The 13,755-nt window shown below is 56.7% G+C and overlaps 1 protein-coding gene across 2 annotated transcripts; it reads left to right on the forward strand.

Moving 5' to 3' along the window:
- Window positions 1–263: 263 nt before the first annotated feature.
- hm13 (histocompatibility (minor) 13) lies at window positions 264–12,330 on the forward strand. 2 transcript variants are annotated; one of them, XM_031893949.1, is made up of 13 exons: window positions 264–545; window positions 2,824–2,922; window positions 3,587–3,669; window positions 5,527–5,615; window positions 5,761–5,846; window positions 5,968–6,093; window positions 6,173–6,230; window positions 6,350–6,433; window positions 7,078–7,114; window positions 7,297–7,399; window positions 8,896–8,981; window positions 10,766–10,946; window positions 11,666–12,330. In XM_031893949.1, exons 1-12 carry the CDS (start codon window positions 372–374, stop codon window positions 10,914–10,916), a joined length of 1,176 nt encoding a protein of 391 aa, XP_031749809.1. In that variant the 5' UTR covers window positions 264–371; the 3' UTR covers window positions 10,917–10,946; window positions 11,666–12,330.
- The last annotated feature ends 1,425 nt before the right edge of the window (window positions 12,331–13,755 follow it).

A 13,755-nucleotide genomic window follows, 5' to 3' on the forward strand; every position in this document is an offset into this window, starting at 1 on the left:
TGTAAGCTCTTTGGGACAGGGTTCCTTCCCCCCCTGTATGGGTTACTGGTTGCTGTATATGTTACTCTGTATGGAACCCCCTTATTGTACAGCGCTGCGGGAATGTTGGCGCTTTATAAATAAATGTAATGTAATGAGGGAACCACACTACGAGATGCCCCGCCTCACAGCGCGTTTGCCCCGCCCCCTGCCCTTCCCACCCAATCACTATAAGGATTGTCCCCGCCTCCGCCCATGACGCTTACTTCCGCCCCCAGGTTACGCGTTGCTAGGGAAGCTGCGGGCGCGGGGTTTGTGCGTCATTTCCGGGCGGAGTGGTAACGTGTCCTTACCGGCGGGGCTGGAGCAGCAGAGCAGTCACATCACCGGACATGGCGGAGCTGGAGCCCGCGGCCCTACAGAACGAGACCGAGGCGGCCAATGGCACCGGCAAGCTGGGGAGCTCCCCTGAGGGGGCCGCTCTGGCCTACGGCAGCCTGCTCGCTATGGCCCTGCTCCCCATCTTCTTCGGAGCCCTGAGGAGCGTCAGCTGTGCCCGGGGCAAGGTGAGAGCCGTGTGCCCATTATGTACCGGGGGCACTGACATCTGGGGGTACAGGGGCAAGGTGAGAGCCGTGTGCCCATTATGTACCGGGGGGCACTAACATCTGGGGGTACAGGGGCAAGGTGAGAGCCGTGTGCCCATTATGTACCGGGGGCACTGACATCTGGGGGTACAGGGGCAAGGTGAGAGCCGTGTGCCCATTATGTACCGGGGGGCACTGGCATCTGGGGGTACAGGGGCAAGGTGAGAGCCGTGTGCCCATTATGTACCGGGGGGCACTGGCATCTGGGGGTACAGGGGCAAGGTGAGAGCCGTGTGCCCATTATGTACCGGGGGGCACTGGCATCTGGGGGTACAGGGGCAAGGTGAGAGCCGTGTGCCCATTATGTACCGGGGGGCACTGGCATCTGGGGGTACAGGGGCAAGGTGAGAGCCGTGTGCCCATTATGTACCGGGGAGGCACTGACATCTGGGGGTACAGGGGCAAGGTGAGAGCCGTGTGCCCATTATGTACCGGGGGGGGCACTGACATCTGGGGGTACAGGGGCAAGGTGAGAGCCGTGTGCCCATTATGTACCGGGGGGCACTGGCATCTGGGGGTACAGGGGCAAGGTGAGAGCCGTGTGCCCATTATGTACCGGGGGGCACTGGCATCTGGGGGTACAGGGGCAAGGTGAGAGCGTGTGCCCATTATGTACCGGGGGCACTGACATCTGGGGGTACAGGGGCAAGGTAGAGCCGTGTGCCCATTATGTACCGGGGAGGCACTGACATCTGGGGGTACAGGGGCAAGGTGAGAGCCGTGTGCCCATTATGTACCGGGGGGCACTGACATCTGGGGTACAGGGGCAAGGTGAGAGCCGTGTGCCCATTATGTACCGGGGGGGCACTGGCATCTGGGGGTACAGGGGCAAGGTGAGAGCCGTGTGCCCATAAGCACATTATGTACCGGGGCACTGACATCTGGGGGTACAGGGGCAAGGTGAGAGCCGTGTGCCCATTATGTACCGGGGGCACTGGCATCTGGGGGTACAGGGGCAAGGTGAGAGCCGTGTGCCCATTATGTACCGGGGGGCACTGGCATCTGGGGGTACAGGGGCAAGGTGAGAGCCGTGTGCCCATAAGCACATTATGTACCGGGGGCACTGACATCTGGGGGTACAGGGGCAAGGTGAGAGCCGTGTGCCCATAAGCACATTATGTACCGGGGAGGCACTGGCATCTGGGGGTACAGGGGCAAGGTGAGAGCCGTGTGCCCATTATGTACCGGGGGGCACTGGCATCTGGGGGTACAGGGGCAAGGTGAGAGCCGTGTGCCCATTATGTACCGGGGAGGCACTGACATCTGGGGGTACAGGGGCAAGGTGAGAGCCGTGTGCCCATTATGTACCGGGGGCACTGGCATCTGGGGGTACAGGGGCAAGGTGAGAGCCGTGTGCCCATTATGTACCGGGGGCACTGACATCTGGGGGTACAGGGGCAAGGTGAGAGCCGTGTGCCCATTATGTACCGGGGGGCACTGGCATCTGGGGGTACAGGGGCAAGGGGAGAGCTGTGTGCCCATAAGCCCATTAAGTACGGGGGGTGTCTGGGACTGCGGGGGGGCACTGACATCTGGGGGTACAGGGGCAAGGTGAGAGCCGTGTGCCCATAAGCCCATTATGTACCGGGGGTGTCTGGGACTGTGGGGGGGGGGGGGCACTGGCATCTGGGGGTACAAGGGCAAGGTGAGAGCTGTGTGCCCATAAGCCGGGGGGGCTGGCGGGACTGTGGGGCACTGGCATCTGGGGATACACGGGCGGGTAGAGATAATGGCTGGGGCTGTATGGGGTGCATAGGGGTAGGTTACCATAAACCAGGGCATTTGCGCGGGAGATGGGCAGAATGGGATTTACATTAGCTGCAGCCAGTTGGCTCACTCAGGGGCACCCACACATTTCTGTCCATATGTGCCAGCCTGGGACTTGGGCACTCGCCTCCCTCTTGCAGCAGCGGGTGAGGGTGGCTGCCTGGCTTTACTCTGTGCCCAGCAGCAGGTACACGTTGCCCTGTGGCTCATTTGCCCAATGTGGGAGGGGCTTCCAGGCAAGTAGATTGGGCATATGGCAATGTTCTGCTCTGAGCAGGGATGTAGTGGGTCGGGGCAGATGTACTCTGTGCCATAAGGGCATAATGGGCATTGGGCAATAAAGTGTCAGAACTGAATGGGGTGAAATGAACTAAAATGTGATTTTCTTCCTGTCGCGTGGCGTTTAACCCTGCGTGTGCTATGCCCGCAGAATTCCTCCGATATGCCCGAGACCATAACAAGCAGAGACGCCGCCCGCTTTCCTATCATCGCCAGCTGCACCCTCTTTGGCCTTTATATATTCTTTAAGGTGAGTTTTATCTTCTCTTCCCAATATCACTCATAGGAATATGGTAGGGGGGGGTGCCACAATAGCGGGGCCCCCGGGGGTTACCCTAGCGTGTATCAGTCATAGGAATATGGTAGGGGGGTGCCACAATAGCAGGGTGCGGGGTCCCCGGGGGTTACCCTAGCGTGTATCAGTCATAGGAATATGGTAGGGGGGGCCCCGGGGGTTAATCTGGCGTATATCAGTCATGGAGTATGGTAGGGGGGTGCCACAGAAGCAGGGCCCCCAGGTGTAGGGACCCCAAATACATTCTCTGGCAGGAGTTGGTCTTGGGTGCTGCTTGGGCAGCTCTGGTATTGCCCGTGCCAAGTGCCACTGCTCTCTGCACCCCTGGGTGCCTCACGTTCTGCAGTGTCAGGTGGGGTAACAAGCAATGCAGGGGCATTTGTTTTCTGCTGGAAGATCGTGGGCGGGGGCAGATAAAACACCCTGTGAGTCACTGGCCTTTGTCTGATGTGTAAAATCTGAGTGTAACATTGTTGGATTGGGAGCCCCCTTTCCCCAGTACAGATACACTCCCAGCCCAAATCTGCCTTGGGGGGGGCAGGGGTATGTTTGGCTAATGCCCTAATCCATGGGGGCTGTTTGAGCAGTAATGTTAATATCTCCCTTTTCTGCCCCCTAGATATTCTCCCAGGAATATATTAACCTCCTGCTCTCCATGTACTTCTTTATTCTCGGGGTGTTGGCTCTGGCACATACAATCAGGTAAGTGCCCCAAGGGATCATGGGAGTTTGCACCCTGCTGTCTCTCCCCTTCCCTCGTCCCCCAATGTCTCTCCCCTTCTCTCATCCCCTACTGTCTCTCCCCTTCTCTCGTCCCCTAATGTCTCTCCCCTTCTCTCACACGAGTCCCCTAATGTCTCTCCCCTTCTCTCGTCCCCTAATGTCTCTCCCCTTCTCTCGTCCCCTAATGTCTCTCCCCTTCTCTCGTCCCCTAATGTCTCTCCCCTTCTCTCGTCCCCTAATGTCTCTCCCCTTCTCTCGTCCCCTAATGTCTCCCCTTCTCTTGTCCCCTACTGTCTCTCCCCTTCTCTCGTCCCCTAATGTCTCTCCCTTCTCTCGTCCCCTAATGTCTCTCCCCTTCTCTCGTCCCCTAATGTCTCTCCCTTCTCTCGTCCCCTAATGTCTCTCCCCTTCTCTCGTCCCCTAATGTCTCTCCCCTTCTCTCGTCCCTAATGTCTCTCCCCTTCTCTCGTCCCCTAATGTCTCTCCCCTTCTCTCGTCCCCTAATGTCTCTCCCCTTCTCTCGTCCCCTAATGTCTCTCCCCTTCTCTCGTCCCCTAATGTCTCTCCCCTTCTCTCGTCCCCTAATGTCTCTCCCCTTCTCTCGTCCCCTAATGTCTCTCCCCTTCTCTCGTCCCCTAATGTCTCTCCTTCTCTCACACGAGGCCCCTAAAGTCTCTCCCCTTCTCTCACACGAGGCCCCTAAAGTCTCTCCCCTTTCTCTCACACGAGGGCCCACTAAAGTCTCTCTCCACCCTTCTCTCACACGAGGCCCCTAATGTCTCTCCCTTCTCTCGTCCCCTAATGTCTCTCCCCTTCTCTCGTCCCCTAATGTCTCTCCCCTTCTCTCACACGAGGCCCCTAAAGTCTCTCCCCTTCTCTCACGATCGATAGGCCCCTAAAGTCTCTCCCCTTCTCTCACACGAGGCCCCTAATGTCTCTCCCCTTCTCTCTCGTCCCCCTAAATGTCTCTCCCCTTCTCTCGTCCCCTAATGTCTCTCCCCTTCTCTCGTCCCTAATGTCTCTCCCCTTCTCTCTCCTAATGTCTCTCCCCCTTCCTCGTCCCCTAAATGTCCTCCCCCTTCACTCTCGTCCCCTAATGTCTTCCCCCTTCTCTCTGTCCCCTATCTCTCCCCTTCTCTCGTCCCCTAATGTCTCTCCCCTTCTCTCGTCACCTAATGTCTCTCCCCTTCTCTCGTCCCCTAAATGTCTCCTCCCCTTTTCTCACACGAGGCCCTAATGTCTCTCCCCTTCTCTCGTCCCTAATGTCTCTCCCCTTCTCTCGTCCCCTAATGTCTCTCCCCTTCTCTCGTCGTCCTAATGTCTCTCTCCCTTCTCTCGTCCCCTAATGTCTCTCCCCTTTCTCGTCGTCCCCTAATGTCTCTCCCTTCTAATGTCTCTCCCTTCTCTCGTCCCCTAATGTCTCTCCCCTTCTCTCGTCCCCTAATGTCTCTCCCCTTCTCTCGTCCCCTAATGTCTCTCCCCTTCTCTCGTCCGCCTAATGTCTCTCCCCTTCTCTCGTCCCTAATGTCTCTCCCCTTCTCTCCGTCCCCTAATGTCTCTCCCCTTCTCTCACACGAGGCCCCTAAAGTCTCTCCCCTTCTCTCACACGAGGCCCCTAAAGTCTCTCCCCTTCTCTCCACGAGGCCCCTAATGTCTCTCCCCTTCTCTCACACGAGGCCCCTAATGTCTCTCCCCTTCTCTCACACGAGGCCCCTAATGTCTCTCCCCTTCTCTCACACGAGGCCCCTAATGTCTCTCCCCTTCTCTCACACGAGGCCCCTAATGTCTCTCCCCTTCTCTCACACGAGGCCCCTAATGTCTCTCCTCTCTTTTCAGCCCAGCAATGAACAGATTGTTGCCAGAAAACTTCCCCAGCAGGCAGTACCAGTTGCTGTTCACACAGGGCTCCGGGGAGAGCAAGGAGGGTGAGTTTGGTGCGTGTGTTTCGCACACGCGTGTGCATGGTGCCTGTGCACAAACGGGGGGTTTGGCAAGATCCTTACGCTCACATGCACTTTGGGTGCCGTTATTTCCAGAGATACCTCAATATCTTCTTTACTTTCTTTTCAGAGATTTTGAATTACGAGTTTGACACCCGCGACCTTGTTTGTTTGGTTATTAGTGGTGTGGTCGGCGTCTGGTACCTGTTAAAGAAGGTGGGAATTTGGGTGCTGAAGCTGGGGGCGGGGGTGGGCCCCTGAATTTGTTGGGGGGGGGAGTCTGGGCCCTGAATCTCTTGGGGAGAGTGGGAATAACATGTAATTTGCTTCCCTCCAGCACTGGATCGCTAATAACCTCTTTGGCTTAGCGTTTGCCCTAAACGGGGTGGAGCTGCTCCATCTGAACAATGTCAGTACCGGCTGCATCCTGCTGGGGGGCCTCTTTGTCTATGACATATTCTGGGTAAGTTTCCATTTACTGTGGGCACATAATGGGGAGCGAATGGAACTGGGGGTTAAAGCTCACTTTGTCATTGCTTTAGGTTTTTGGGACAAACGTCATGGTAACTGTTGCCAAATCATTTGAGGCTCCAATAAAATGTGAGTTTACGTCGCCCCCCTCCCCGAGTTTGATTCCCCCCTCCCCGAGTTTGATTCCCCGATCCCCGAGTTTGATTCCCCCCTCACCCCCTCATTTATTATCTCTCGCTTTCTTTCAGTGGTTTTTCCTCAGGACTTGCTGGAGAAGGGACTCGAGGCCAATAACTTCGCCATGTTGGGGCTCGGAGACATAGTCATTCCAGGTCTGGGGTCCCTATCACCCCCATATTACCAGACAGATTGTGGGGTGCATATGGGGAGACCAGTGTGTATATAGACAGATTGTGGGGGTGCATATGGGGAGACCAGTGTGTATATAGACAGATTGTGGGGGTGCATATGGGGAGACCGGTGTGTATATAGACAGATTGTGGGGGTGCATATGGGGAGACCGGTGTGTATATAGACAGATTGTGGGGGTGCATATGGGGAGACCGGTGTGTATATAGACAGATTGTGGGGTGCATATGGGGAGACCAGTGGGTATATAGACAGATTGTGGGGGTGCATATGGGGAGACCAGTGGGTATATAGACAGATTGTGGGGGTGCATATGGGGAGACCAGTGGGTATATAGACAGATTGTGGGGGTGCATATGGGGAGACCAGTGGGTATATAGACAGATTGTGGGGGTGCATATGGGGAGACCAGTGGGTATATAGACAGATTGTGGGGGTGCATATGGGGAGACCAGTGGGTATATAGACAGATTGTGGGGGGTGCATTTGGGGAGACCAGTGTATATAGACAGATTGTGGGGGTGCATATGGGGAGACCAGTTATAAATACATGAATGTTACTGTTTAGTAATTTAACCCTTTTGTCTCGTTCTTCCCCGTCCCACAGGCATATTCATTGCATTGCTGCTCCGCTTCGACATAAGGTGAGTGCGAGACGCAGAAATGTTGGCGCTGCGGGGGGGCCCCCAGTGATGGTGGCGTTGCTAAGGGATACCTGCTTGGAACGTGGCACTTGTGGGACAGAGATACTGTTAGTGAGCAGGATGTGATGGAATTCTGGGGAATTGCCCCTGCACATTCTATTGCCCCTTTTTGTTTCTTTCAGCCTAAAGAAGAATTCGCACACTTATTTCTACACAAGTTTCGTGGCGTATGTGTTTGGTCTGGCTCTGACTATCTTTGTTATGCACACCTTCAAGCATGCCCAGGTGAGTGTGCCCTTACTCTTACCCTCAGGTGTGTGTGCCCTTACTCTTACCCTCAGGTGTGTGTGCCCTTACTCTTACCCTCAGGTGTGTGTGCCCTTACTCTTACCCTCAGGTGTGTGTGTGCCCTTACTCTTACCCTCAGGTAGGTGTGTTTGCCCTTACTCTTACCCTCAGGTGTGTGTGTGCCCTTACTCTTACCCTCAGGTGTGTGTGTGTGCCCTTACTCTTACCCTCAGGTGTGTGTGTGTGCCCTTACTCTTACCCTCAGGTGTGTGTGTGTGCCCTTACTCTTACCCTCAGGTGTGTGTGTGTGCCCTTACTCTTACCCTCAGGTGTGTGTGTGTGCCCTTACTCTTACCCTCAGGTGTGTGTGTGTGCCCTTACTCTTACCCTCAGGTGTGTGCCCTTACCCAGGTGTGTGTGCCCTTACTCTTACCCTCAGGTGTGGTGCCCTACTTACCCAGGTGTGTGTGTGCCCTTACTCTTACCCTCAGGTGTGTGTGTGTGCCCTTACTCTTACCCTCAGGTGTGTGTGTGCCCTTACTCTTACCCTCAGATGTGCAGTCTCTATTTCTGCTTTTTTCCATGCTTTGTGTACTGTAAGACATGTGGGCATGTTGGGGAGGCTGTTGGCGTGGGAGAGGGGATTTTGGGGGGCTGTGGTGTGGGAGAGGGCATGTTGAGGGGGGGCTGTGGGTGCAATAATGTTGGGGCGGGTCTGTGGGTGTGAGAGAGGGGATGTCGGGGGGCTGTGGGTGTGAGAGAGGGGATGTTGGGGGGCTGTGGGTGCAAGAATGTTGGGGGGTCTGTGGGTGTGAGAGAGGATGTTGGGGGAGTCTGTGGGTGTGAGAGAGGGGATGTTGGGGGGCTGTGGGTGCAAGAATGTTTGGGGGGTCTGTGGGTGCGGGATAGGGGATGTTTGGGGCTGTGGGGTGCAAGAATGTTGGGGGGGGTCTGTGGGTGTGAGAGAGGAGATGTTGGGGGGCTGTGGGTGCAAGAATGTTGGGTGGGTCTGTGGGTGTGAGAGGGGATGTTGGGGGAGTCTGGGTGTGAGAGAGGGGATGTTGGGGGGCTGTGGGTGCAAGAATGTTGGGGGGGTCTGTGGGTGCGGGAGAGGGGATGTTGGGGGGCTGTGGGTGCAAGAATGTTGGGGGGGTCTGTGGGTGTGAGAGAGGGGATGTTGGGGGGCTGTGGGTGCAAGAATGTTGGGGGGGTCTGTGGGTGCGGGAGAGGGGATGTTGGGGGGCTGTGGGTGCAAGAATGTTGGGGGGGGTCTGTGGGTGTGAGAGAGGGGATGTTGGGGGGGGTCTGTGGGTGTGAGAGAGGGGATGTTGGGGGGGGTCTGTGGGTGTGAGAGGGGAATATTGGGGGGCTGTGGGTGCAAGAATGTTGGGGGGGTCTGTGGGTGTGAGAGAGGGGATGTTGGGGGGCTGTGGGAGAAGCCTTGATGTTGGCAGACGTTGCTAAGGAAGGAGCCTCTTGTGCTTTGCCCACAGCCGGCGCTGCTCTATCTGGTCCCAGCATGCATTGGGTTCCCTTTGCTTGTGGCATTGGTGAAAGGAGAAGTGACGGAGATGTTTAGGTGAGTGGCACTTGGGGGAGTTTGTGTTTTCATGAGAATTTTTTCTGTCTCATTTTCTTATCTGTTCTACTTTTCCTGTTTGTTCCCCTAAACCCCCCCCCCCCCCCCTTCCTTCTGACCATTCTGTCTTCCCCCTGGGGCTTCATCCAACCTCTTTTTACTCTCCATCTTACATCTCATTGGCTGCTCCACCCATCCCTGCTCCTGGTTACCCACCTTCTCATGTCCCCCTGTCCTTTCTCTTTGTTCCACCCTTTATTTTCTCCTTCCGACACCATTTCTTGCTGCTCTTCTTAATTGCCTCTGGCTCCCATACATACAATCATTTCTTTTCCATTCTGTTGTGACATTTCTGGTCTGTGAATCTGCTGTCCTACATCTTCCACCACCCGTTTCTCCTGTTGTCCTCCTCCACCACCACCCGTTTCTCCTGTCCTCGTCCTCCACCACCACCCGTTTGTCCTCGTCCTCCTCCACCACCTGTTTCTCCTGTCCTCCTCCACCACCCATTTCTCCTGTCGTCGTCCTCTTCCTCCACCACCACCCGTTTGTCCTCCTCCTCTCTCCTCCTCCCACCCCTTTCTCCTGTCCTCCACCACCCTTTCTCCTGTCCTCCTCCTCCTCCTCCCCACCACCTTTCTCCTGTCCTCCTCCTCCACCACCCCTTTCTCCTGTCCTCCTACTCCTCCTCCACCACCCCTTTCTCCTGTCCTCCTCCTCCTCCCCACCCTTTCTCCTGTCGTCGTCGTCGTCGTCCTCCTCCTCCTCCACCCCTTTCTCCTGTCCTCCCCCCTTTACTCCTCCTCCTCCACCACCCCCTTTCCTTCCTCCTCCTCCACCACCCTTTCTCCTGTCCTCCTCCTCCACCACCCCTTTCTCCTGTCCTCCTCCTCCACCACCCCTTTCTCCTGTTCCTCCTCCACCACCCTTTCTCCTGTCCTCCTCCTCCTCCACCCCCACCCCTTTCTCCTGTCCTCCTCCTCCACCACCACCCACCCTTTCTCCTGTCCTCCTCCTCCTCCACCACCCCCACCCCTTTCTCCTGTCCTCCCCTCCACCACCCCTTTCTCCTGTCGTCCTCCTCCTCCACCACCCTTTTCCTGTCCTCCTCCTCCTCCTCCACCACCCCTTTCTCCTGTCGTCCTCCTCCTCCTCCACCACCCTTTCAACCTGTCCCTCCTCCTCCTCCTCCACCACCCCTTTCTCCTGTCCTCCTCCTCCTCCTCCACCACCCCTTTCTCCTGTCCTCCTCCTCCTCCTCCACCACCCCTTTCTCCTGTCCTCCTCCTCCTCCTCCACCACCCCTTTCTCCTGTCCTCCTCCCCCTCCCTCCCCCTCCTCCTCCTCCCCCTCCACCCTTTCTCCTGTCCTCCTCCCCTCCTCCTCCTCCACCACCCCTTTCTCCTGTCCTCCTCCTCCACCACCCCTTTCTCCTGTCCTCCTTCTCCTCCTCCTCCTCCTCCTCCACCACCCCTTTCTCCTGTCCTCCTCCTCCTCCTCCACCACCCCTTTCTCCTGTCCTCCTCCTCCTCCTCCTCCACCACCCCTTTCTCCTGTCCTCCTCCTCCTCCACCACCCCTTTCTCCTGTCCTCCTCCTCCTCCTCCTCCTCCTCCTCCACCACCCCTTTCTCCTGTCCTCCTCCTCCTCCTCCTCCTCCACCACCCCTTTCTCCTGTCCTCCTCCTCCTCCTCCTCCTCCACCACCCCTACCACCCCTTTCTCCTGTCCTCGTCCTCCTCCTCCTCCTCCTCCACCACCACCACCCCTTTCTCCTGTCACACAGCTATGAGTCCTCTGCGGAGCTCCTTCCACACACCCCTCGCCTCTCTCACTTTCCGGTGGTTTCTGGATCTCCAGCTAGCCTAGCAGAATCAATGCAACAGAAACCTTGCTCTCCTCGCCGTAGGCGGCAGCTGAACCCCAGCTCCATGTGACTGGCGTCCATTTCCTCTGCAGTTGGACAGGTGCTTCTCTACTCTCTAAGGACCCCACGCCTTAATGGGGGGCCCAGCCCTCTGCCCCAGCAAAACAGTCAGGCTTGGGATTATTGTTGTGGGTAGAGCTGGTCCCCTCACTAGATCTCCTATGCTCCTAGATCTGCCCCCTCCAGCCTGTACACTCCTATTAGTGTTACTCCTGTGTGCTCCCCTCGGCACCAATACCAGCCTGAACCTGTGTGCTCCCCACTTTCTGTACTACATCGTGTGATTCCTTCTCACTTCTCACACTAAATTGTGCGCTCCTCCCCAGCCGGAGCCGGTCAGGGACAGGGGGGGTCTGGGTGAATCTCATTCCCAGCCGGAGCCTGTCAGGGATGGGGGGGGGGGGGGGGGTCTGGGTGGATCCTATTCCCAGCCGGAGCCAGTCAGGGATGGGGGGGGGGGGGGGGGTCTGGGTGGATCCTATTCCCAGCCGGAGCCGGTCAGGGACGAGGGGTCTGGGTGAATCTCATTCCCAGCCGGAGCCGGTCAGGGATGGGGGGGGGGGGGGGGGGGGGGGGGGTGGGGGTGTCTGGGTGGATCCTATTCCGAGCCGGTCTGGGTGGATCCTATTCCCAGCCGGAGCCGGTCAGGGACCGGGGGGTAGGGGTGGATCCTATTCCCAGCCGGAGCCAGTCAGGGAGGAGGCTGATAGATTCCCTGCCTGTTGGACACAGTTTGAGTTGGTCTCCCCCCTATCGCAGGTACGAGGAGCAGCCAAAGGATGGAGGGAACGAGGAAGAGCAGGAGAAGAAAGAGAACTGAGCTCCGGCCTGGATCGAGACTCAGAGGGGGAGGACTGAGATCTGTTGGTCAGAATGAGATCTGCCCCCGATACCCCCCCCCCGCAATGTATATTTGTGTGTGTAAGCAGCTTGCACCCCTCCTGCCCCTCGCTCTGGGTGCGCTTGTCACTGTATTTTTATATTTTGTATGGTGGATTTGCTTTCTATGGTATTAAATCGTCAGTGAAGATTCCTTCATGCTGCAGCCTGCAATGGCAGACCAAGCTGTGTAAAGGAGGGCCACTAAGGGCCAGGACCATATTAGAGGTTCTGGAAGGACAGGAATAGTGTGGTGTGTAGAGCTGTGGGTAATTGGGTTTGGGGTGATGCAGGGAGGGGAATTCGTCTTTCTAGCAGGTGGGGGCGGGCATAGGGCTGCCAGGGTGGGCATACGGCTGGGCTCACACACCCAGATCCTCAGGGAATGAGCCTCTTTATTGCAGCTTCAAGCCTTCACGGTAGGGGCACTTGGGCAGATACAGGGTCTGGCCGCACATAGCATGACATAGTAATAAACAAAATGCTTCAATTTCTCTACCATTTGCCCCAAAGTTATGTTGGTAAAGGGCAAGTAAAGAATAATTGTTGTATCTTGGGCACCTTGTGGGCACAATCATTGGGGGCATTTGCTGAATAAATAGCTTCATAATGCCCAGTTGGGCCCAGACCGGTGCTGCTCTTACTTCATGAAGGAGAACTGCCCCTTATTGCCCCTCTGATCAGTTGCTAAACTAGTTAAAGGGTAACTCAACCCCAAGAGGAACTTGCTCAGCTGACAAGCCCTGGGTTCCAGGATAAACAAACTCCCCCCTGGGGGCATCAGCGAATCATGTGAAACCAGAAACATTGTTTTTCGGCTGATGCTTCGGGGGCCCCATGAGTGTCAATGACGTAATAATAGGGTTCAGGGTTTTATGTGTGTGAGCAGCGCCGGTCCTTTAACCAGAGGTATTTACCCTGAGTGGATCAGTACCAGTACTCTCACAGTCAGCCTGGGGGGGCTTCACTGTCAGCCCCCCCCCCCCCCCCCCGGGACTATAGGAACGATACATAATGTTCCCAATCGGATCCCAGTGACGTGGATGGGAAGGAGAATCATCAGAACCACTGGGATATGGGCCGTATTCCCCCCCATTCTGCTACTGACCCAATGGAGTTTTTTTTGGGGGGTGGGGTTAATCTTATACAGAATGTTATGTACCCCTGACCCCCCAATAGTCCCATGAATGAGATTTGGGAATATTAACAGGTAAAGCTCCAGCCGTGCCAGGTAGGTCCTTCTGAACAATCAACTAGAAAATGAAAGCAAAGATCTGATTGGCTGCTACTGGAAACTGAGCTTCCTGTTAGTAAATGTGTTGCACAGTGATTAAAGGGTTACTGCCCCCCCCCCAGCTGGTATCCGCCTTCTTCCTGCCCCCGGAACCAACGCCTCAGCCAAGGGGCAGCCATGTGTGGCAGAAAATGTGGGCCCAGAAATGAGTGTTTGTGCCCGGGCCCCCATCGCAATGGCTCTGGGTGCCGATAAGGTAGATGCCAGCTGGGGGGGGGGGTATTTGACATTCATTTATCCACAGGCTGAGAATGTGCCACACGGGGTATTAACCTAAAGGGATTCAGCCTGGAGTGAGCCCCCCAGGCATAAGGAGAAATATGTATTTTTATCCCCAGTGTTCCCTGCCTTCCCTCCAGCCTCCCCCCTGCCGTGCCTTCTTTCCAGCCTCCCCCCTGCTGTGCCTTCCCTCCAGCCTCCCCCCTGCCATGCCTCTCTGCTTTCCCTGCAGCCTCCTCCCTGACTTCCTTCCAGCCTCTCCCCTGCTATGCCTCCCTGCCTTCCCTCCAGCCTCCCCCTCCCATGCCTCCCTGCCTTCACTCCAGCCTCCCCCACTCCCATGCCTCCCTGCCTCCCCCTGCCGTGCCTTCCCTCTAGCCTCCCCCCTGCTGTGCCTCCCTGCATTTCCTCCAGCCTCCCCCCCTCCCATGCCTCCCTGCTTCCCTCCAGCCTCCCC

The sequence above is a fragment of the Xenopus tropicalis genome, chromosome 10 (genome assembly GCF_000004195.4).
Source record: "Xenopus tropicalis strain Nigerian chromosome 10, UCB_Xtro_10.0, whole genome shotgun sequence".
Taxonomy (NCBI): Eukaryota; Metazoa; Chordata; class Amphibia; order Anura; family Pipidae; genus Xenopus; species Xenopus tropicalis.

Bases quoted from the DNA above. Each gene is read 5' to 3' on its own strand.
- hm13 (XM_031893949.1), top strand. From the start codon at position 372: ATGGCGGAGCTGGAGCCCGCGGCCCTACAGAACGAGACCGAGGCGGCC. The intron at 2,923-3,586 runs GTGAGTTTTATC...TCTGCCCCCTAG, and splicing joins GCCTTTATATATTCTTTAAG to ATATTCTCCCAGGAATATAT. The intron at 6,434-7,077 runs GTCTGGGGTCCC...CCCGTCCCACAG, and splicing joins CGGAGACATAGTCATTCCAG to GCATATTCATTGCATTGCTG.